Raw genomic sequence first — 21,629 nt, forward strand, 5'->3', positions numbered from 1 at the left:
GATTTGATTCTCTCTGGGGTCTCCGTGCCTTTTCGCGAACCCGCCCGGCCGCCCCCCGACGGCGCCCTCGCAACGGAAGGAGCCGGCGGCAGGTCGCCGCTCCTAAATAAACCATAAAAATTATGAAAACAGAAACAAAGATGCACCTCTTTGCAAAGCTAAAGCCGGACGGGCAGACGGCGGGAGGCAGAGCCGGGCTGGGGGCGGCCGCGAGTCCTCCCGCCGCCGGACGGGGCGGACCGCGGGGCACAGGGCTGCGCGGGGGCTTGGGGGGCTCGGGGAGGGTCGGGGGTGTTTCTCGGCCCACAAACCAGTCTGTTGGTGTCTGATTTCAGATCCTGAGTCGACTCCCTGGTAAGTCGGGTGGGGGAAGGCGGGGGCGCGGGGTGAGGCGGGGGCGCGGGGCGAGGCGGCGGCGGCGGCGGCGCGGGGCGAGGCGCCGGCCATTAGGTGAAACTCATGGAGACTGTGTGCTCTAGTGCTTTGCGGCGGAGAGAGGCGATGCTGGTTCCCCGCCACACGTCGCTGCTGTCCGGGGAGCTGCAAAGCTGGGGCGAGCCCGTCACGTTGCTGGGGCCGGGCAGGGAGGCGGGCACCATGCCGGGGAAGGCGGGCTGGTAGAGGTGGGACTGCAGCCCGGCGCCGTTGGAGCCCGCCAGGCTGTTGGAGAGCCCCATGGAGTTGGGCGGCGGCCCGGCCGCCAGGCTGCACTGGGACAGGGACTGCGCCATGGCCTGCTGCCGGCCCAGCGCCGGCGGCAGCGGCAGCTGCGACACGCCGGGCATGGCGGCCGCGGCCCAGCGCGTGTCGTTGGCGTGGAACGAGCACAGGCTGTCCCCCATGGCGGCGGCGGCGGCGGCGGCGGCCGACGGGAACTGCGGCAGCCCCGGCGTCGGCAGCAGCGTGCCCGGGGCGCGGAACACGTTCGTGGTCTTCTTGCGCTTCTTCCACTTGGCGCGGCGGTTCTGGAACCAGACCTGCGGGCGGCGGGCAGCGACACGCTCCGTTAGCCACCACCACCCCCCGCGGCCGGGGCCCCGGCGGGACCCCCGCCCCGGCTCCCGCCGCCCCCTCCGGCCTCGCCCCCACCGACCGCGGGCCCTGCGCACCGCAGCCCCACGCCCGTCCCCTCACAGGCTGACGAAACCGCTGGAACTTTTTATAACGAAGGCGATCGGTTTGTCCGTCCTGGGCGGCAGACTCCAGTAGAAGAGCCTGGCCTTCCCATGGATTTGGGGAAAAAAAAAAAAAAGAAAACCCGAGCACCCTACGGCTCTGGCCCTTGTGCGAACGCGCTCCCGTCCCGGGCCACTGGGGTCCGGCCAGGAAACCCTCGCACCAAACCGCCGGCATTTCGGTTTAAAAAAAACCCCAAAACATAGGAAAACCAAACATATAATAAAAGCAAGCCAGAGTAGTTTAGGTGAGTGGGTGCCTGTGGTGGCACTGTGCAGGGGTGGCCGAAAGCAGCCGAGTCAGCCGTAAGCCGGGAGGAAGCGCGTCCTCCTGAAAGCCGGGGGAGCGCAGTGCCCCGACCGGCCGGATTCCACCGCCTCAGGCTCCATAGGCGGTGAGAGAAAGGCAGACTCCCGTTAGCGGGAATGAACGGCCGTGGGGGAGCTAAATATTGTATGAATAATCGAAAAATCGCGTTCAATTATGTTTTAGGGTTAATAGTCAAATTGCGGCTACAAAATCTTTTTATGTTTCATGGTTTGCTGGTGGTGTAAAGAACCTCCATCAGGTCTGATCGCCTAAGTTCATAGCTACGCTGCATATGCTTTTAAAATGTGAATGTTTCCAGTTGAAAACTGGTGCATGACAGATTAAAATGCGAGGAAAACCTGGGGGAGATTTTGAAAATGCACACATGACAATTCTAGAAATATATTAAGCATGAGCATTTGGTAACTTTGAAGTCCTTTTAAAATGCAACTAGCCCCAGAAAATTGTTAATACAACAGTGAGAATCTAATGGAGGTTAGAATCTAAAAACCTACCTTGATGATATCTGCTGTTACAGTAATATAGACATACTGTAAATGTATTTTAAAATATATAGCCCATTTAATTCCCCAGCTATAAACGAGTGAGAGAGAGTGAAAGCGATAGAAAGGGAGTAATATCACTTTTGTTTTTCTTCCGTTTTTTTAAATTTTTTTTTTCTTTTTTCTTTTTTCTTTTTTTTTTTTTTTTTTTTTTTTTTCCTAGAAGCCGAAGCTTTATGAAGATCTCATTGGAATCCAGCGGATGATTAATGTGAAGATTTGGTAGGAAATCTGGAGAGCTGTATTAAAGCTCAGATCTCAGGTTCATTTCGATCAGCCAGCCGTGAACTCTGGGCCGAATTCATTACACTTTAATAGTGCTGGGAGAGGAAGAAAATGCAATTTCTCATTCCATTAGAAAACTAGAAAATACTCTCAGCTTGTCCCCTATTAAGATGTGGCAGGTGACGGGACCATTGTGGGGGACACAGTCAATGGAATTACAGCACATTATTTTTGTTCATATAAAATATTGGAAGGCAAGCCTGACTGTGCAGAAGTTATTTCACTGATTTAGTTTTTATGTAAATAAAATATTGAAAGTTAATTAATCCGTGCTAGAGACTAATGATTATGCTTATTATATTGCATTTGATCGCGTAATTTGCATGATTCTCGCATTGCTGCTTAATAAGCCATTCCAGGTTATAAATAATTCTGAAATTGGTTTCTAATAATGGCATGCTATAAAAAGAATGGTTTTATTACAGCAGCTTGAAAAGCAGAGCAATATCAGATGTGGAATTGGACTCCTGTTTAAGCATCAGCCAGCTTAGTAATTATTTAAATGTATCATATACATTAAATACAGATCTAAAATGAGGAAAGTGGTGATTTATCCTAGCATCTAAAACCCTCAAAAACATATACAGCCGCTATAAATTAAGCATTTGGAGCATTCCTTAATCAGTGTGGAGCCCAAGTACTGAAAGGAATGTGTAGGCTATCTGTTAAGTATAGAGAAAACTGTAAAGTACTTGTATAAGAACATAAACTAATTATTATTTAATTTAAATTTGATCAAGGATCAGTGATACATCGGATTGTGAAGTAAATATATTAAATATTTTTTTGCCTTAGATTACATAATGTTAATCATTTTGAAGTGTTAATTAAGAAGGTTATGTTGATCTGATTACTTTTTAAATTACAGAACATTATTGTAAAAAAAATTTAAATTGACACTCTATTAAACTGTTTTTATCAGCAGTCTCGAGCTATTAGCATTGGTTTAAGATTATGCCAAGGCCATTAAAACACTTTGTCTTTCTTCCTACGAATTTCTTTGATGTGCTGTTAGAAAATAACTATTTCCATTTTATATTTTACTTCATTTACCACACTCCTAATATTGAAATTGGTATCATTAACCTTTGGGAAACCCAATAAAGTTTAATAGACCTCGTTTTCTTTTTTTTTCATGGAGTCAGTTGTCCAATTATATTTTATTTGTGAATCTAATTTCTTTTTTAATTTAAACTAATTATAGTTCTGTGTAGGCTGAGTCAAATTGTTTTACTTTTTAAAAGCAGACGTGCTTTTTCTGTCACATTCAAGAACGGAATCTGTTTTCCTTCATAAAACGTTCATTTAGGGATTTCTCTTGACGTGTCTTTATTTAGCTGAGGAGCCGAGAGGGGTTTTGAACAGTGACTGCGCTAAAGTGCCTCAGCAGCGGCAGTCCCGGTGCACTGTACTGAGCCGGGGTGCGAATCCCACGAGTGCTTCTATTGTGCAGGCTTTCATTGCTCGGAATGGACTCGCCTAGAAAGTCGCTAAAATAACATTATACGCAAAAAAAGCTGCATCTGAGCAGTTTAGCGCTTTGAACCTTCTCCCCTTTTACCAAATTTCGTTTATATGTATTTGCCTAATACTTTCCTACTGTCCTGTGCGCATATATATATATTTCTATGTAAATAAGTATATATATATGTGTATGTATTTTAGAGAACGAAGTGCGCCCTAGATGTTGAAGTTACTACCCCCGCCGTCCTCAGGCATTATAAAAGCCAGTATGGAGAAACTCCGTGTCCAAACATATCTGGCTTTTATTGAAGTGCCTTTTTACGAGCCAATATGCCTTCCCTCGCACCCCACCTCGGCTCTCAGGGCGGTGGGCTCTGGCGGACGCCCCTTCCCGGCGGTGCCGCGGCTGTCACCGCCAGCACCCTGGACAGCGGCCCCGCGGTCGCCGCCGGACTCCGCTGCAAAAGGAGTCATTCCCGGGAGGTTCGGCTCTACACTTAGCGCCGGGCTATTGCGAGAACTGAGACCGTTCTTCTCGGGCTGTCCCTCCCGGGACTCCTTCCAACCGAGGGTCGGGCAGTGGAACTGAGCCCGCGCCCCTCTCGGGACCACCGAGGTGCAGGTGGGCAGGATAAAGGACAAGGGGACACCCCAAGGTGAGAGTTTTGCCATAAGGGGAGCGACGCACGTCTGATTTCAAGGATTTCTGACTAAACTGTTGCTTTCAGGGGTGGGTTATTTACCCCGCCGTCGGGCTGAGGTTTGGGACACCCACCCCCCTCCCCGTTGTGCCTGGCCTCGCCGCCGGCCCTGCCGCCGCCGGTGCGACCGGGGAAGGGCCGGCAGGCACTGCGCAGGGTCCGGCTTTTCATACCTGCACCCGGGACTCGGTGAGACCGATGCGCAGGGCCAGCTCCTCCCGCATGAAGATGTCCGGGTAGTGAGTCTTGGCGAAGCTCCTCTCCAGCTCGTTGAGCTGCGCCGGCGTGAAGCGAGTGCGATGCCGCTTCTGCTTCTGCTGACCCTGCTGCTGCCCGGCCTGGCTGGAGTTCTGGCCGCCCTGCTGGCCTTGCTGCTTGTCAGGGTCTTTGGCGCTGACGGCCAGGGAGCTGGGGTTGGATCCCACCGTGGTGATGTCCTCCCCCGGCAGCAGGGTGGTCCCTTCCACCGTGTCCGAGTTGGGAGCCATGTCTCCCGGGTGTCCCCCCGGATCCGAGCCCCCTACGCCCAGCCGACACTTCACCGCCTCCCGGTGTCCCAGCAGCTCGGCCGCGTCTTTCATCCCTGCGGAAGCAAAGGAGCGGCAGTCACTCGGCTGCAGCTGAGCATGGATCCACCAGAGCCCCTCTCCAGCGCTGAACTGAACTGGCGAGGACCTCCAACCACCGCCACCGCCTCCGCCCCGCCGTCCCCGCCCGCCCGCCAGACCTGCAGCCCTGCTCGGCTCCACGACACGCAGAGACCCTGGCCCGCGACCCCCGGGCAGAGGGGAGAAAACTTTACATGGAGCAGCTCCTCTTTCTGCTGAAATAACCAGCTCCCTGCCCCGCCTCCCCTCGCAAGACCGAGGGAAGGGAAGAGGAGGACAGCAAGTTTTCACGGGTTCAACTTGGGTTTTCCAGCGGAGCTGGTAGGAGAAAGAGACGGAGAGAAAGAAATAAGGCTCGAACTGCCCTGTTGCCGGGAGCATTACCTCCCCAACAGATGCGCGGGGACCTCGGTCAGTCTGGCCGATCTTTCCCCTCTCCTCCCTCCGCTTCTCTGAACAAACTCATGAATAACCATAAATAGATAGATATAGATATTTCTCCCATTTTCTATTTCTTCTTCTTTATTTTTTTAAGGAAAAAAAAAAACACAGAGAAAAGCAAATGGGCGAAAAAGAAAAGGCCACACAGAACTCCGTAAACACCATTGAGCTCATCTGTCCTAAAATAATAATAATCATAATAATAATCTGTAGCTATCTATATAAAAAATGGGGAGAGAAAAATTAAATGATCCACAACTCGCTGTAGATCTACATACTCCGTAGGTCTCACTCTCTTCTTTTTTTATGTTAAATCAAATTAAACTTTAATACAGTACAATTACTTTAAAAGGAATTAGCCCATTTAGAACGCATTAAGGTAAAATAAGGAACAAATTGTCAATTTCCTGCCCCGGCTTCCTCCCCGCTCGCCACCGCCGCCGGTGCAGCCGCCGCGGGGCGGGGGGGTGCCGGGGGAAACTCACCGAGACGGGCGTCCAGGAGGTCGGCGTGAGACAGCATCGCGCACCGCTCCAGGGCGAAGGCTGTTCCCCCCCAAATTTTAGCGGCCTTAAGTTATTTAAAATAGATATAAGATATGAGATATATATATATATAGATAGATATATATATATATAGATCGTCTAAATGAAAGAAAATTCGGTGTGTGGTTAAAAAGGGGGTCTCTTGCATTATAATGTCCTTTAGAGAGACGGGGAGGTGCTTAACACTTCAATGAACCCGTGAGCAGCTCGGCGCGGGGACCAATCAGGAGGGCAGCCTGCAAATGTCAGCGCCCGGAGCGCCCCGCTCCGCCCGCCCGCCGCCCGCCCGCCGCCGCCGCCCCGGCCGCCCCGGCCCGGCCCGCCGCCCCGGCCCGGCCCGGCCCGGCCCGCTCCGCTCCGTGCCCGCGCTCCTTCACCCTGCTCCGCTCGCCTCGGCCGCCCGCCTTCTCCTTCTCTCCTCTTCCAAGTGCACATCTGCCACACTCGTCCGCTCCGGGTCGCCCCTGATTTATCGGCTTTTATTGTTTTTAGTGCCTCCTCGGAGCGCACCCTCTCACCCGACCCGATCAGTCTCCCGAGGGTCTCGCAAGCTCGGAGCCCGTCGAGGGCTGCGAGCGGGGAAGACGGGCAGCGAGGGGTCGGGCAGCGCTGGCCCGCTGGCCGGCGGCCCCGGGGAACCGGGAGCGGCAGGGGAAGTGCAGCCTGGCTCTCACCCACATGAGCCCCGACGGCTGCTAGGCGTCGAGGAAAGATCAACTTGCCCTAGTTGCCTCAGCGGGCCGTGCTGCACTGGGTCGCCTGGCCCCCGGGGCTGCCTGCCCGCCGCCTGTGCCCGGCCCCGCTCGGTGCCGAGGCAGAGCGCAACGAGGGGCGAGGGAGCCCAGCACCACGCGTCCCGGCCGCCCGGGGAGCTCTGCCTCCCTGCCCGGGATTTAAAAGCCCGTATGCCCTGTTTTTCGGGTAAAGTTTCCAAGTTCGGCTACCCTACAAACTCAACTTAAAGCAGTAAATAAAGTTAAATGCTTTTTATTTTCCTCTTGAATATGTTAAACTACTTGAACAATTTTAAGTGCTTTGCAGAAGTGAAGCGAACCATTTCTAATGTTCTGATTTTTCAAAGCCAGCCAACAACAAAGTTTAGATTAGTAATATATTTCTAACCAGAGTAATTTTCAAGATCATTAGGCATTTATGTAATTAGTGCCAAATCTATAAGCTTTTATTACGATTATTAGAGTAAAATCAGTATAAATTTGTACTAATTTACTACTGTTTAGACTTGGCTGTCAAGCCAAGAGGTTCTTATTGTAAATGATAACTGAGGAAATTAAGTGCAAAATTCTGTACCATTTCTGATCCGCTCCTAAACAATCCGTTTCAATTGTATTTGTAGCAGAACATAATGCCCTTTTAAAGTTATTTGACTTGTATTTTTATTTGCAAAACAAGAAAAATACCCTCTACCCGGGCACAATGAAAACTGATATTTACTACTTCCAACTTGATTAACATTGATTTTTAATTCAAAAGTGATGCAATTAAGATTATTCATTTAGTGCAAATAAAGCTTCCACCAAAAAGCGAGCCCAGTGAAGTCTATGTTAAATAACACGGAGCCAATGGCTTTTTTTTTTTTTTTTTCTGCCATCCAATTGACTTACACGAAACATTGTAAATACTGCATGCGAACAGATGCAAGAGTGGTTTTGTTTGCAGCTCAGATGTGCAGGGGTTTCGGAAGAGACTGAAGGAGACAAAGGAACCGGCCGACCGATCTCTAGGGCAGTTTTGCTGCCTTTTTTTTCACTCCTCCTAGCTCAGGCTACATGGATTCAATTCAGCTTTCGAGATCTCGGGCTGTTGCGAAGGACCTGGGTGCTCGGGAACGGCCGCTCAGAGCAGGGAGAGAAGCCAGACACGGGCCACAATTTTAGCCGGAGACAGAGAGAGAAAGAAAGGAGATGGAGGTGGGGTGGGAGTTTCGGGATTGTTTTGTTTTTTGTTTTTTTTTTTCCCCGCTGAATGGGCTCCTACGGAGATAGCACGTTTGCTGTGCTTTTTTTCCTTCGAAAATTATTCTCTGTATGCAGCTGTAGGGCAGTAGGGGAAGACCCGGAGGTGAAAATTGCTGGGAGGAGCCCCCCGGTCCGCTGCCGGGCGTCGGGACCCGCGGAGCGGAGCCGGCGGAGTCGCTGGGGAGACGGGCCGGCGGCGCGCAGCCTTTCGCGGCCGCGGGAGCCCAGCCCTGCCCGGGCCGGGGTGAGGAGAGCGCTCAGGGGGCTGTCAGAGGCGTCTGGGGTTCAGTTTTAGCTGTATGTATTGGCACATGAGTGCGGGCGCCCGAGGTGCCTGCAGTCGGCTTCTGCCGAGCGCACCGTTGGTAGGGCGGCAGGGCGTGCGGGTGCATCTATTCCGTGTTGTTGTATGTTTCAGGTCGATAAATAAATGTGTAATAGTTAATGTGCAGACACATCAGAGTAATAACAATGGGATGAAATCAAAGGATTATCAATCTCTGTTAGTAACTGCTGAATAACAATGTTGTGGTGTGATTGATAGCGCGCTTCATTTTATGACTTTTCTATTGCTCTTGATTTTTATAGCAGTATAAACAAACTAAATCATTTCTTCCAAGACTTCAGATCGCAATCGTCTTAAGGGAAGGGGGGAAATCAGAGAAGGAAATCTGCGGGAGAGGAAAGAGCGGACTGGGCTGACACGCGTGTCAGAAAGAAAATGACAATGGGGCACATGTAAAACACCCTAATCACATTCCGTTTTCGCGCTCTCCTGTTTTGTCAAGTGCCCGAATTCACCTGGGCAGCCTAGGAGATGTATTTACAAGGATTTTATTCCCCGTCATCTTTCCATTTTCCCAGTGTAGCCAGAAAACTGCCAGTCAACTCCATTCCCTGTTACAATTTACGGTATTCCCCACATGATCATAGGAACTGAAGTTCCTAACAAGGAAAGGCTTTAGCACAATGGCCAAAAATCTTCAGAGTGACACGAGTGTCTTCAGAAATCACTTCAGAGCAAAGTAAAAGGATTTTCTATGACGGATCCAGTGATTTTTCCTCAATAAATAGGTTTTAGATTGTTACACACACGTAGAACTGGAACAAAGGGCAGTACCAGAAAATATATTGGTTGCCCCTAATAAAATTTATTTAGACAGTTTATTTCTCATAAAAAATAGAGATTGAATTTTGTACAGAAGCGCCTGCCAAGAGGCCAGGCACTGGGAGATCATCTCCCCCCGCACCTTCGTTTGCCTTTCTTTCCTTTTCCATTCCATCCCTTCCTTTCCCTGCCCTGCCCGGCGGCGCCCGGCGGGCCCGATCCCGGGGTCCCGGCCGGGGCCGGTCTGCCCTCCCCTGGACGGCCCCCCCGCCCACGCCAGCCGATCCGCCCGAGCGAGGGCCATGGGAGCGGGGTGTCCTGCGTTTGGGAGTAATATAACCCTAATTCTCCAGCGCTGTGACCCTGGTAAGAAAGGCTGGAGAACTTTCCAACCCCCAGAGCTCCCCCTCTCCCCTCCCCTCTAAACTCAAGCCCTGATTGAATGAGGCTGTAATATAAACAAGTGTATTTAACCAATTCTGCTCTGATTTAGAAACAGAACCTTCTTTTATCAGAATAATTATATTTGGAGGGAGAAACACAGTAAAATAAGGTTAAACTGCTAAAGTCAGCAGGGTGGCTTGGCATAAATGGCTGATAAGATTTGTAATTTGATATTTTATTTATGTATTTCTTGAGCATCCATCCAGTTAAGGCGGCTGCTGTATGCAGAGCACCGTAATTGGTTTTTACACGTAGCGATGCTCACAGCGTTTACCAAATGCAACTTTTGGTCGCAGGCTTGTTCGTGCGGCTTTTTTTTCTTTTCTTTTTTCTGTTTTTTTTTTTTTTTTTTTTTTTTTTTTTTTTTTTTTAATTTCCAGATAGTAGAGCTGAAATATCGGATATTATTATTCCCATTCCTGCTGTTCAGTGCTGCATTGTAACATTGTTCGCTTTAATGAGAAGCGCCTCCCTCAATAATTAACGACCTCACATTTCGCTATTTTCTTGCCTGATGAAAAGAATCAATTTTAATTCATTGTAAATTACAGCTATGCTTTTGAGTGTTATTTGCTTACTTTTCCACATCGACATACCCTAAACACGAATGACAAATCAAACTATATCCTTTCGTTAGGGGTAATTTGGAGTTAAGAAATGGAAAAGCATAAACACGTGTTTTCATTTCAATCAACTCTCTCGAAAATATGACTTCTTTGGAAACGAAGGACAAGGCTGCCAGCAGCTACAGATCCCAATTTATACATTCTAGTCAGAACTAAACGTGACGATCATCGCCTCTTTACGACATTAGGCTGCATGTAGCATTTTGTCGCCGCTATAAATATACTTCTTTGGAAGCAACTTTATGAAGTTGAAAGGCATCCGAGGCAATAACGCTCGCAGCTGATCAGAAACGAAGCCGTCAGGTGTCCCGAAAACAGCCTCCCTGAGGTCGGCGGGGAGAGCTCGGGCCATCTGATACCCCTCCTCAAACAATGTTAAGAACAGCGTTTTCCCATTTTCTTATTCATGCAAATATCTGCATCCGGCTACGGCGGAGCCAAAGGCAGCGCCGGCGACTGTCTCCTGTCGGGCAGGCTGCGGGCAATCTCTCGACAGTGAAGCGGTTACTTTAGATTGAAAGGATGGCTTCTATCAATTAATTTTAATCAGAGCGATGACAACCAGTCTTTTATGGGGAAAAAGCTATTTTAATATAAAGGAATGTCTGACACCCCTGCCCGCTCTCACTCGATCAGACACAAACTCTTTACACACAAAAGTCACCTCCCCCACTCCATGCAGCTCCGTACGCATACATGTATTATGTATGTATAGGCTTCTGACATAATATTAACTTCATAAACTTAAAAATGCGGAGCTCAAGCGTAACACACTGGGCTGTAGCTTTTGCAGTCGGACAGGAATTATTTGGGCTACCCCGAAAGGAGAAGGGAACGCTGGTGTAAATAATTTTTCAGATACATCTCTGTTTACACAAACAGCACACTTCTGGGGAGACTTTTACTAGTGAACCTTGAAGAATTTATTTAACACGTACCTGTATTTTTAAAACCCCCATCCTCCAGGTGTGGCAACGACAAAATATAAACCAGAGGCTAACGTGGATGATTTATCTTTCTCCCCTTTTAAGGCCACAGTTTTAATCCCTTCAATTGCATAGGTGGTATATAGTAATAAGGAACATATATATTTTGTTTGTATGTGTTAAGTTGGCTGCTTTTCTGATTTCTATTTACTCAAGATAAATAATCATATATCAGTTATTCAGTTAGGTGACAAGTCTAGTAATTGGAATAAAAAGAAAACATCTCATCCTTATCTCTTTCTCTAACTAGATATAGCGCTAATAAGACTGCATCAATCTTATCTGGCAAATAAATAAAATAGACAAACAAACAAATTCGCCTCCAACAAGTTAATGTGGTGTATCTGAGTGGAAAGTAGATATTTTCACGCATTCTGGAGATGAGGAGTGACTTTTAATAAAATCACAAGAAAAACAAATGTAATTCTGTAAGCAATTTCAGAGCTCAGCCATCTCTCTCCCGCGCCGTTACTTAGCATTCTCCAGCCGTCCTAACCTTTTCTTTTAAAAACCAGTTAGTTCCAGAAATATGACTGTCACTCAATCTGGGACCTTTCGATCCACCTTCCTTTATTATTTGGAGGGCAATCCTAGAGGTAATATGGCTTATTTTACAAGGATGATTTTTGTTGACTTTTTTCTTTCCCTCCCTCTCCCTTTCCTTTCCCCTCTTGCCCGAGCGCGGCTAATTCGGGGCGTCTATATTCACTCAATTAGAGAAATCTAAAGAGAAAATCGATCTTCCATCTGCAGAAATGCCAGCTTAACAAATTAGATTCTTGTTTCGTGCAGGTGATTTGGTGACAGTCGGGGAATTAGAAGTAATAAGTTGTTGTGTTTGAGACCACCTCCTCGGCCCCGGCCCTCCGCCCTGCCCCCGGCCGGGCCGCGCCAGGGGAGCGCCGCGCCCGCGCCTCCTCCGCCGGCCGGGCGGGCGAGCCGCCGCCGCCGCCGCATCTCCCGCTGTAATTAGTGCTGCTGCCCTCCATGTGGGCTCGATTAAACCGTGATTTAGCCGAAAGAAATATAATTATGGCTGCAAATAAAATAATCAGCATTGAAGAGCGATTTCCTTAATGAGATGGAGCGGTTGCACGTCACGGAGTAAAGGGGTCTCATTAGGAGGTGGTAATGAGGCTTGGGTGAATATTGGGAGTTACACAAAATATCTAAACTGCTGAGAACACCCAGCGCCGGGCTCGGGCTGGGGTTCCCGCTGCCGGCCGGGCCCAGAGATCCCCGGCCGCTGTCCCCCGCCCTGCCTCGGTGTCCCAGCCGCCCCCAGCCCGGCCTCGGGCTCCCCGGAGGCGGCTGGAGGACCGGCATTGGCGGCCACTGCGCTCTGCCCTCCCGCTGGCAGCGCCTGGAGATGCGCGCTTCGGGTACGGCTCATTTAAAGAGCCGACAGCGCGGCCATTTTAACGAGAGGAGCAGCAACGGCGGCGGCTCCCACCCACTGCGGGCCCGCCCGGCGCTCCCGGCGGCGCCAGCCACACCACCGCCGCTCCTTCGTGGAGCGCGGCCCGGACAGCTGCGCCCGGCGGAGAGAACAGGGCGAAAACTGGGAGGCCCCGAGCCGACTGACCAGCCCGCGCCCTGAGCGGCAGCGCAGGGCCGAAAGGCGGAGTCGGAGAACGTGAATTACTCCCGATACGGCCAATTAGGGAAATGGATCGCGGCTCGCCCGCCGCAGAGCGCCGGGGCGCCGCGGGCGCGAAGTCGCCAAGATGGTGGCGCCGGCGGCCGCCTGCCGCGCATGCGCGGCGCGGGGCTGGCGGCGGGGGCAGGCCCCGAGCGCGGCCCGCGCTCCGTGAGGGGCGGGCGCGGCCCGGCCGGGCGCAGTGACCGCGCGCCGAAACTGCCTGATGCCTCTGCCGGGCGGCGGGGGAAAACGCGTTGTTTTGTCTTCTTCCCCGCCTCCCCCGCAGCCTTGTGTTCGGTTTTTAATAGTGTAAAATGGGGCACGTCTTGGTGTTTTGTCGTCTAATCAAGAAAAACGGCTTGCATATGAAATACTAAAATAAAAGCCAGCGTATCTGTCATTCTCTGCTTATGCGCTCGGTAACTAAAGAGATGGAATCTTCATTTTGGTCTCATTATCACTGCAAACGTTTAATTCTTCAGCCTGATGCGTGCAGTTGATGCAAAGGCCAAGTTTCTTGGTGAGGAACAGTCTGTGTGACATTAGCAGGAGCGCGGGAGGCTGCGCTCGGCCGCAGGGCGGAGGAGCCGCGGCAGCGCCCAGGGTGGGAGACTTGGCCTGCTCTCCTGTTGGGGAGAGGTGATTTATTTTTTTTTCCCCCCTTATTTTGTTTGTTTTACTACCACCTCTTTGTTTTCACTGTAGCAGTGTTTGTAGTCTTAAGGTATTCACAATAGATGGATAGGTATACATACACACACATCCCAAACATTTGTCTCCCATTTTGGTACTTTGTACAACAATGGAGTTGTGCTAGCAGCAGCCAGGCTCCGGTATAGGATATCCTGTTGGCAGTAATTGTGTTTGTGACCATGCTAGCTACTTCTAAGGGACAGCTCTTTCTCTAGGCGGTCATTTGTTTTGCTTTTTTCTTCTAGGAGAAAACATTTTTCAGTTTTGAATGTTTGGTTCTGTTGGGAGAAATTGCATGTAATGTTTAGGAAAAAAAAAAAAATCAGGATTATCAGGAGTCTCTTACTGGTTGGAAAAAGAGAAGTGTTTTCTCAACCAGCATTCTTTTTGAAGTTTTGTGTTTCACTTTCTACCATTTTCCTCCATTGTTTGTTTAGTCTGTGCTCTCTTTTCTGCACCAACACAAACACTCTTGCCTGCAGGTCTCTCACCTCCTGGCCAGTGGTTGATAGCTCAGTCATGGCTTACAGTGTTTGAAATTCCATTCCGCACAAAGAAGCGTCTATGTCTTCTAAAGGTATCATGAATGTGGTACAGTTTACTAATGCTTCAGCTGTAGTGAGGATTTGTACGAACCTCATCCTAAGTCTTGTTGTTTCCTCACATTTAAAGCTAGCTGCCCCCTCCTAACCAAAAGCATGAGCTATCTATAGTGGGTGTTTACTGTAAGTAGCATGCCACAAGGTAAGCTGAGAGCCAGCATTCAGAATTTTGTATCTTCTATTGCTGGGGAAGCTAAAGGATGAAAAAACATTTTTTTTTTGTGCTCCAATTGAGAATAAGGTAGCAGATTTTGTAATGGGCGGAAGGTACTTTGTGTGTTGGGAGAAACTGTGTTTGGGGAACTTCAATGTGGTATAGAAAAAGTATTTTATTTATCTGCAGAATAGTGACCAGACATGAAACTCTTAGAGCCTTGAAACCTCCTTTGCCTGACCCTGACTGAGAGAGAAGGCTCTTGTGATTGCAGCTGGCCTGACTGCAGGTGCCTCATTGATGAGTAGTGAGGTCTTTAAGTAATAGGGGCTTCCAGTCGACACAGTGGAGCAATAACATAACACAAGCACAATAAGTGTCTGACTAGGTTTATCTTCACCTGGCATTAATGAAGTCTGCTCTAGGTGAATTACTTTCAGCTTAGAATAAGTTATTACTTGGATAGATAAACCTCTATTAACACAAACCTGAGAGTCATGGCACGAAAAGGTTTGACATAATAGACACAGAAAATACAGAATGGCATGGCAGTAGTACCATCTTGTAAGACTGGGCTGAAAGTGACCCATTTCAGTGAATCCAGGAACTCCATCATAATTACGGCTCTTTTCATGCACAGATGGGCAATGTGAGAGTAGTTTTTCAAGGGCAAGTGTTGGGTTTTCTATTTTAGCGTTGGAGGCAAGGGTGGTGTTAGTAATTACCACTCTGAGGTTGAGGAACTAGAGAGAGAGTCGTGTGTTGAGGTGTCCAAATTGGGAAGAGACCAAAAACCCTGTGTGTGGCTTGGTTGCTGCTAATCAGCAAGTCAGTCTCTTTGTCCAATGCTGATCTCTCCAAATGTTAAAAAAGTTCTGTTTCCTTCGTAAGGCACATAATTTTCAGCTAGTGAAGGAGTGAGAGGGTGCAGGAGAGAGTCTATTGTAAGGCATGGTGACATGCTGGGGGAGGAAACCTCCTTGCAAATGGCATTCCTTGCTTTAGATGGCTCCCAGCTGTCACTGCTCTTCTCTCCTGTGCTCTCCTCAGAGTGTGCCTGCTTTTTGCTCTGCAGGGAGAAAATTAGAGAGGCAGAGTTAAAACAGCCTGATACAGTCAGGATGAGTGTGTTCCTCTTTGAATTAAATGTTTGAAAACACTAGTGGGCTCCGTGGATTGCTTATTGAAATTCCTAGTGGAAATAAGAGCTCAAAGGAGGCTGGTTTCCATGTAAGCATTGGTTAAATTCTCTTACCTAGTTGTAGCTCAAAAGGAAGCTGAAAGGTTGAATGTTTTGTCTTGTAACATCTTTATAAGGTTTTTATCCTGGATTACAAAGCATTTGTAGTTATCCTTTGTGATCATCTTGCCCTGGTTCTATTTTTAGCACAGTGTGGTGGTTTTGAACAGCTTTGGGTTTCAGAAGGCAGGGTGATTCTCTCTTTAGCTTGAGGTATGCATTTGGATTCATCTTCAGCCTGTAGTCCAAGTCTTGTGCATCTAGAGTTAGCCTAACTACCAAGCAATAACCACTAAAGCTCATTCCTCCTCATCCTGCCCTCTCCTTTCCACCTGGGCTCTCAATCAGATTTACCACCATTGACAACCTGGGTTCTAGTGCAGAAGACTTTAAAAGAGCAGCTGGAGATTTCAAGTACTTTAATGTGTTAATCTTGCAATGTGTGTGATTTTTCTCTTGTAAGGGAGTAATTGCTTCTGCTTTGTTAACAGTATTAGCTACCTGTATTATACTGCATAACCCTGAGATGATTAACTTCTTAAAACAGTCAAAAAATTCTGAAACTTGTGTGTAAACTTAAAGTACTTTTTTTTTCAGTTTTTTTTCAGTTCGATGTAGTTTGTTCACTTATGCCAGAGGACAGAAGTGCTAAAAGGAAATAATAATAACATCACCACTGAAGGACAAACTTGAAACACGTTTTTGTGGGGATTTTTGGAGGGTTTTTTTGTGTAGGCAAGTGATGTAAGGGTTGGAGACACTAATTCATTTTCTGAATAACAATGACATGAAACTGCAGTGCTATTGGTAACCTGTCCTGATAATAATGGTCTACTCTGCCTAGTCATCTAAGACAGAGTACAGTTTGTCTGTCTGGCTAGTCAGCCATCTGGACAGTGCGGGTTTTCCTTTTGCCCACAGACCTGCAGAGCATTCTCTATGTTTTCCTGTTTGAGCTTCATGGAGGAGATGTAAACTGGGAAGTGAATTGCCTATTTCTAAATGAACTCTATGTGAAGAGTAGCATATCTCTTTGACATTAAGCCAGCTATGATGTGCTTTTAATCATAGGCGGCTGATGATGTTGTAATTTTGGAGTAAATTTTGGTATTTGGATGCCTAAATGGAGAATTAGTCTAGTTCCATTTGAACTTTTTATTGAAAGTTAATTGGAGCCTTTCTGAAAGATGCTGTGTTTGGTGCAGAAGGGACTGGATTCTTCGGATTATCCATAGAATATCCAGTCTTGAAAAAAATTCACCATTGACTACTCATTTCTGTGATATGTTGTGATGTTGCTCTGGCAGCACTCCTTTTAATGGTAAGTTTAATGAAAGGAAAAGAGTTTCCATGTCAGCTCAGATCTAGGCTCCTTTGAAGGGGCTAGTATTGAGGACATGGGTTCTGCCTTCTTGCCCTGGCACAATAAAGACCTAATGGCTTTTTAGGTCTGTCTTTCTAAAAGTTCAGTGATACTCAGAAATGACAAGGTTCACCAGTTCACTTTGTGTAGACTGGTGAACAGTGTATAGGTAGTGTTCATAATTACCAATTTAAAACTAATTTGACCAAGTAATCTGAGGTTTGTTAGCTTTGGTGTGAAAATTGCTTTGTTTTCATCACTCTAAAAGCTTTTCTTTCCTCCCCACTGGTTCCATCTACTGCGTCAGAGGATATATGTGGAACTTCAGATATCTTCTGAGTGGATTCTCATGTGTCCATAGTAGCTAGAAATTGCCAGTTGTCAATTCAATATTCCTTGAATTGGTGGATAGCACTCCAAAAATAGAAAAGGCAAGCCAAATGAGAATTTATTACTGGCACATTAAAAACCAAATGGTTTTAAAAGTTCTGTATACAGTAGTTGTATATATTTTTTTATATCACTGTTTAAAACTTTAGTTTCTGTTATAACCTTCTTAATTAAGAAGGTTAACAAAGAATGCTTAGTTCATTGCATATTTTCCCCGCATAGCATGTGAAAGAGGCAGTTTCCTCCCTTGTGCTGGTGAGAGTTCTCACTGCAATTTTGTTTGAATGTGACTAATGGTATTTGATGCATTCATGGAGGTGATGTCCATCAGCAGGCACTGGCCATGATGAAGTCTTTGAGGAAGGAAGCTTCTTAACTCACTGGTTTCTCTGACAAAGCTTCCTAGTTCTCATCAAGGATTCCTGTTTTACTTGTTATACTTGTCTTCCCTTGAGTTTTGGCACTGGCTTTCTGTTCCCCACATCACCCTGTTCAACTCCCTGCTGCCACCACAAAATGCAATGGAGTTCCTTCATTTGGGAAAATGGTGGGAGTGTGAAGGGTGTGTTTACTCTCAGGAAAACTGCAGTCCTGCTCAACAAGTTTTCTCTCACTTCTGCTGATGGCAGGATGCCTGGGGGAAAGACCCCTTGGTCAGGGCTGGTATCAGGAGCTGTTCTGGCTTCTTACAAATCCTGTAGTGTTCTGGGTGTTAGTGTTCAAACCTTCCTTTTACAGGTTAAGCATTGGTTCAGTTTAGTGCCTAGGTATTGTAAGTGACCTGAAAAAATGAAACATAACTCATTCGTCCTTTTATGGAGGCACTGATTTTTATACTTCATAAAATATGAAGTTTATCTTCTGTGTTGAAAACAGAAGACAAGCCAAATCTGATTGACTGGTTTTGAAAGATACTCTTTTCATTTACAAATGAAGTATTTTTTTACTCATTTTTAATCTGCTCCTTTAGAAATGTGTAGAAGCTGTAAAAGAGCATAAAGCTGAGTCACTAAAAGCATCCAGAGGAATTTAATTTTATTTTCATCAACTAATCTACCCACTCATATCTATCTGTGTAAACTAATTACTTTTTTAATTAGGTAGCCTTTTTGATTGCTTATGGAGAGCTGTGGTGGAATTTACTGCTAATTATGCAGGGGCAGAAGGAGGCTTCTGGATTGTTAGGAAAGATGAGAAAATTTTATTTCCTTTTGTTGAAATGGAGAGCAACTAGTAATTGATACATAAATAATGTGCTTATTTTTCCAATTTCAACCTATTCAGCCTCTGTTAACCTTATTAATTGAGGCTCTTTCTGTGGTTTACTGAGTTTCCTTCCATCTAATGTAACTTCTACAGTAACTTCAGAACAGTAAGAAAACAAAACTGTTGCAGAAGCTTTTCTTCTTTCTGTTAAAGGTAATGTTAATGCTGAACGGTTCTAGAGTGGTGATGTTTGCCCTGAAATGCTGGCTACTGAGATGTGCTGTCAAGCAGTCTGCACAGTTCAAGAACTGATTTTTTTTCACTGTGGTTGCATTTGTATTCAGAAAACTGGGGAAAGTGGCAATTACACATCCCTTTTGCCATCACTTTTGAAGTCTTAAGCCCATAATTTGGATTTATCATGAACTCTCTATTACATGTGGTAACAGAGCAAAGACAAGATTGCACATGGAAGAGAACCCAGAAGTGGTTTTCCTTTGTGTTTTCTGTTCAGTGTCCTTAGAAGTGGGCTCCCTGAGAGACCAGATGAGAGGAGGATTGTTAAGACAGGCCATAGACAACACATTTTCTTCTCCCTTCCCTTAGCTTGTAGTCCTGCTCTGAATCTGTATGAACAGTGAGCCTTTGAACTAAATTTGCAACTTCCCTTGCAGTTCTTCCTAGCAGGCCCCACAGCTCACTTCTTGACTTGTAAGTTAGATCCTTCTGATTTCAGCTACATTTCAAACTTCTGGCTTCCTATCTTTGCCTTGAATCAGCTCATTTGTGCACATAAATTAACACATAAAATAAAATGACAAGTGGGAACCTAAAGTATTTCTGACATTGTGTGTGTTTGATGAGTATTCAGAAATGTGAATAGGAAGTGCAAAGTCAGAAAAAATTAGTTAATCTAGTCTTTTCATTAAGAAAGACAATTTTCACCTTCTTTTAATCCCCTGTGTTGTAATCTGCAGTGCAACATCTGAAGAGTCAGGTAGGATCATTGAATTGTCTTTTTTGAGGGGACTCTGGGGATCTCCTCTGTGCTGTATTCAAAGTTGTTAATTTTAACTGTGTCATGTATCTTTCGTATTTTTGAGTGAGAGGATAAGCGCTGTTGAGAAAGGATGAATGCTCATCCCCTTTTGATGCTTTTCCCTCATGTGTAAATATGAGGCAGGATCAGCAATCCCTGTGTCACGAGTGACTGAGCTGCCTGGTCAAAAGAAGACCTCTAGGAAGGCAGCTCCAACAGCCTCCATGGGCAGTCTGTTCCAGAGCTTCATTTACCTTGTTGTTTTCTGAGGAAGAAACCTGTCCAGCATTTCCCCCCCTCATTGTAACTCAAGCTTATTGCATCTTACTCTGTCTGCCAAGAAGATGGTAGTATTTTCTTCTGTAATTATGGATATGCTTGAAGACTATTGCCATTGCTACCCTCAGTGTTTTCCAGGCTAAAATGTCTGGATTTGCTCCTTCTTTTGGACAGACCATTTTTCAGTCTTTTTAGTAGTTTTCACTGTTTTCCTCTGAATCTTTATTTCTTACAATCCTTCATCCCTTTTAGTTGCAGCTTTTAGCTGCAGTAATGCTTCCACATAAAGCCTTTCTAATAAGAAGGGCAGTGTAAGGGTTGTTGCCCATATCTTATAAGCCAAGCTAATGTTTTGCATGTAATTCACTAGAATTCTTCTATATCTCTCAGAAATAAGTGTCTTGTGTTTATTTTTCCTATGTTGGTACAGTAGAAAATTGCTGCTGCCATGTATAAGTTTGCTTTCTTATTTAAATATGTCCTTCCTAAAATAAGTATTTTGCATTTTCTCCAGTTTGTTAGAAATCTCTTGATTTCTGGTATTGGTCCTTGAAGATACTGAAGGTTGTTGCATCACCCACATAATAAATGCACACAGTTCCTATTCTACTTTTCGTCATTCAGGTCTGTTGAAGAGAACTGTACTATTTGAGGTGATGAGACTGTCCAATTTTAGTAGTAAATTCTTGGTGATTGCCATCTTATTAAGAAGTTGTGCAGCCACCTGTCTTACTAATGTGGCAATTCTGAGGAGCTCAGTCTATAGCAGTCTCAGTTAAGTCCCTCTGCCACCCCCCAGACAACACCCCAGGTGTTGTAAGGCAGATTGACTGCAGCTCAATTGAAAGCTTTCAGATTGGTTAGGTGGGTTGCCAAAACAGGATGTTGTTATGGGGATACAGAACAGCTCTTTGTTGTGGTTTAGGTTTTTTGTGGATTTAACCCAAAATAGTTGTGTACAGTTAGCTCTTTCCTTCTCCTAAAGGATGGTGGCAGTCTTAAAACATGCTGCTGTCCCTTCAGGAAGTTAAGCTCTAGAGGCATCTGGAAACAAATATTTTCAGGTGTGAACATACCTTGATTTTCATCAGGGAGGCTGGATACTTCTTGTACTACAGAACATGCTCATTTTTAGAGAACTTAGTGGTAGGGCAGCATATCATCCTGGTTCATGATGCAGTAGTAGGGAGCTAGGAAATGGCTTGGACAGAGATGTTTTACACAAACTTGAGAAACCACTCATCCTAGAAACTACTGCACCAAGAAACTTTTCCTGGAGCTTATGTGGTAATTAAAGGTCATGTGACTTTCATTCTAAATGTCAGCTTAAGCCATATGACTTGCCTTCAGTCACTATAGGTCACACCTGTTTAGCTTTCATATGCATTTGTGGTACTCGGCAACTGCACATCATTTTTCTATGGGCTTGTTTTCCACAAGTATGTATTCTTTCTTCTGAAGAAGAGCATTTTTTATTTTAAACCCTGCTTTTTACCCAGCAGATTTGCTATCTCCCTACACTTTTTTTCCACTCAGCATTTATTTACCCCACTCCACACAATAGCTGCACGCAGCCTCATGCTGCAATTGTCAGCTGAGACACACAATCTGCTTTGTGCACTATAGCCACCTTTCCCAATGAGGGTCCATAGAAGAAACTAGGTGAAATGAGTATCCACAGACAGATGCTTTCCTCAACAGCAGTTCACGTGCTGTGACCCAGGCAGTGTCCACTTGGCAGTTCCATGTCTAGAACCCAATGCTGGTAAGATAAGCATGTTCTCTTACA

At 46.4% G+C, this 21,629-nt stretch overlaps 1 protein-coding gene across 1 annotated transcript; it reads right to left on the reverse strand.

Annotated features, from left to right (window-relative positions):
• Positions 1–372: 372 nt before the first annotated feature.
• OTP (orthopedia homeobox) lies at positions 373–6,168 on the reverse strand. Its single transcript, XM_079330744.1, has 3 exons — positions 6,033–6,168; positions 4,672–5,081; positions 373–977 (listed from the first exon to the last, which is right to left on the reverse strand). The coding sequence occupies exons 1-3, from the start codon at positions 6,067–6,069 to the stop codon at positions 447–449; spliced, it is 978 nt and encodes a 325-aa protein (XP_079186870.1). The 5' UTR covers positions 6,070–6,168; the 3' UTR covers positions 373–446.
• Positions 6,169–21,629: the final 15,461 nt, after the last annotated feature.

Source organism: Erithacus rubecula (assembly GCF_903797595.1).
Source record: "Erithacus rubecula genome assembly, chromosome: Z".
NCBI lineage: Eukaryota > Metazoa > Chordata > Aves > Passeriformes > Muscicapidae > Erithacus > Erithacus rubecula.

What these genes read in the sequence shown, in the direction of transcription:
- OTP (XM_079330744.1), bottom strand. Translation starts at nt 6,069, where the DNA reads ATGCTGTCTCACGCCGACCTCCTGGACGCCCGTCTCG. An exon ending in CCTCCTGGACGCCCGTCTCG is followed by an intron (nt 5,082 to 6,032) that starts GTGAGTTTCCCC and finishes TTGCTTCCGCAG; the next exon opens with GGATGAAAGACGCGGCCGAG. An exon ending in TCACCGAGTCCCGGGTGCAG is followed by an intron (nt 978 to 4,671) that starts GTATGAAAAGCC and finishes CGCCGCCCGCAG; the next exon opens with GTCTGGTTCCAGAACCGCCG.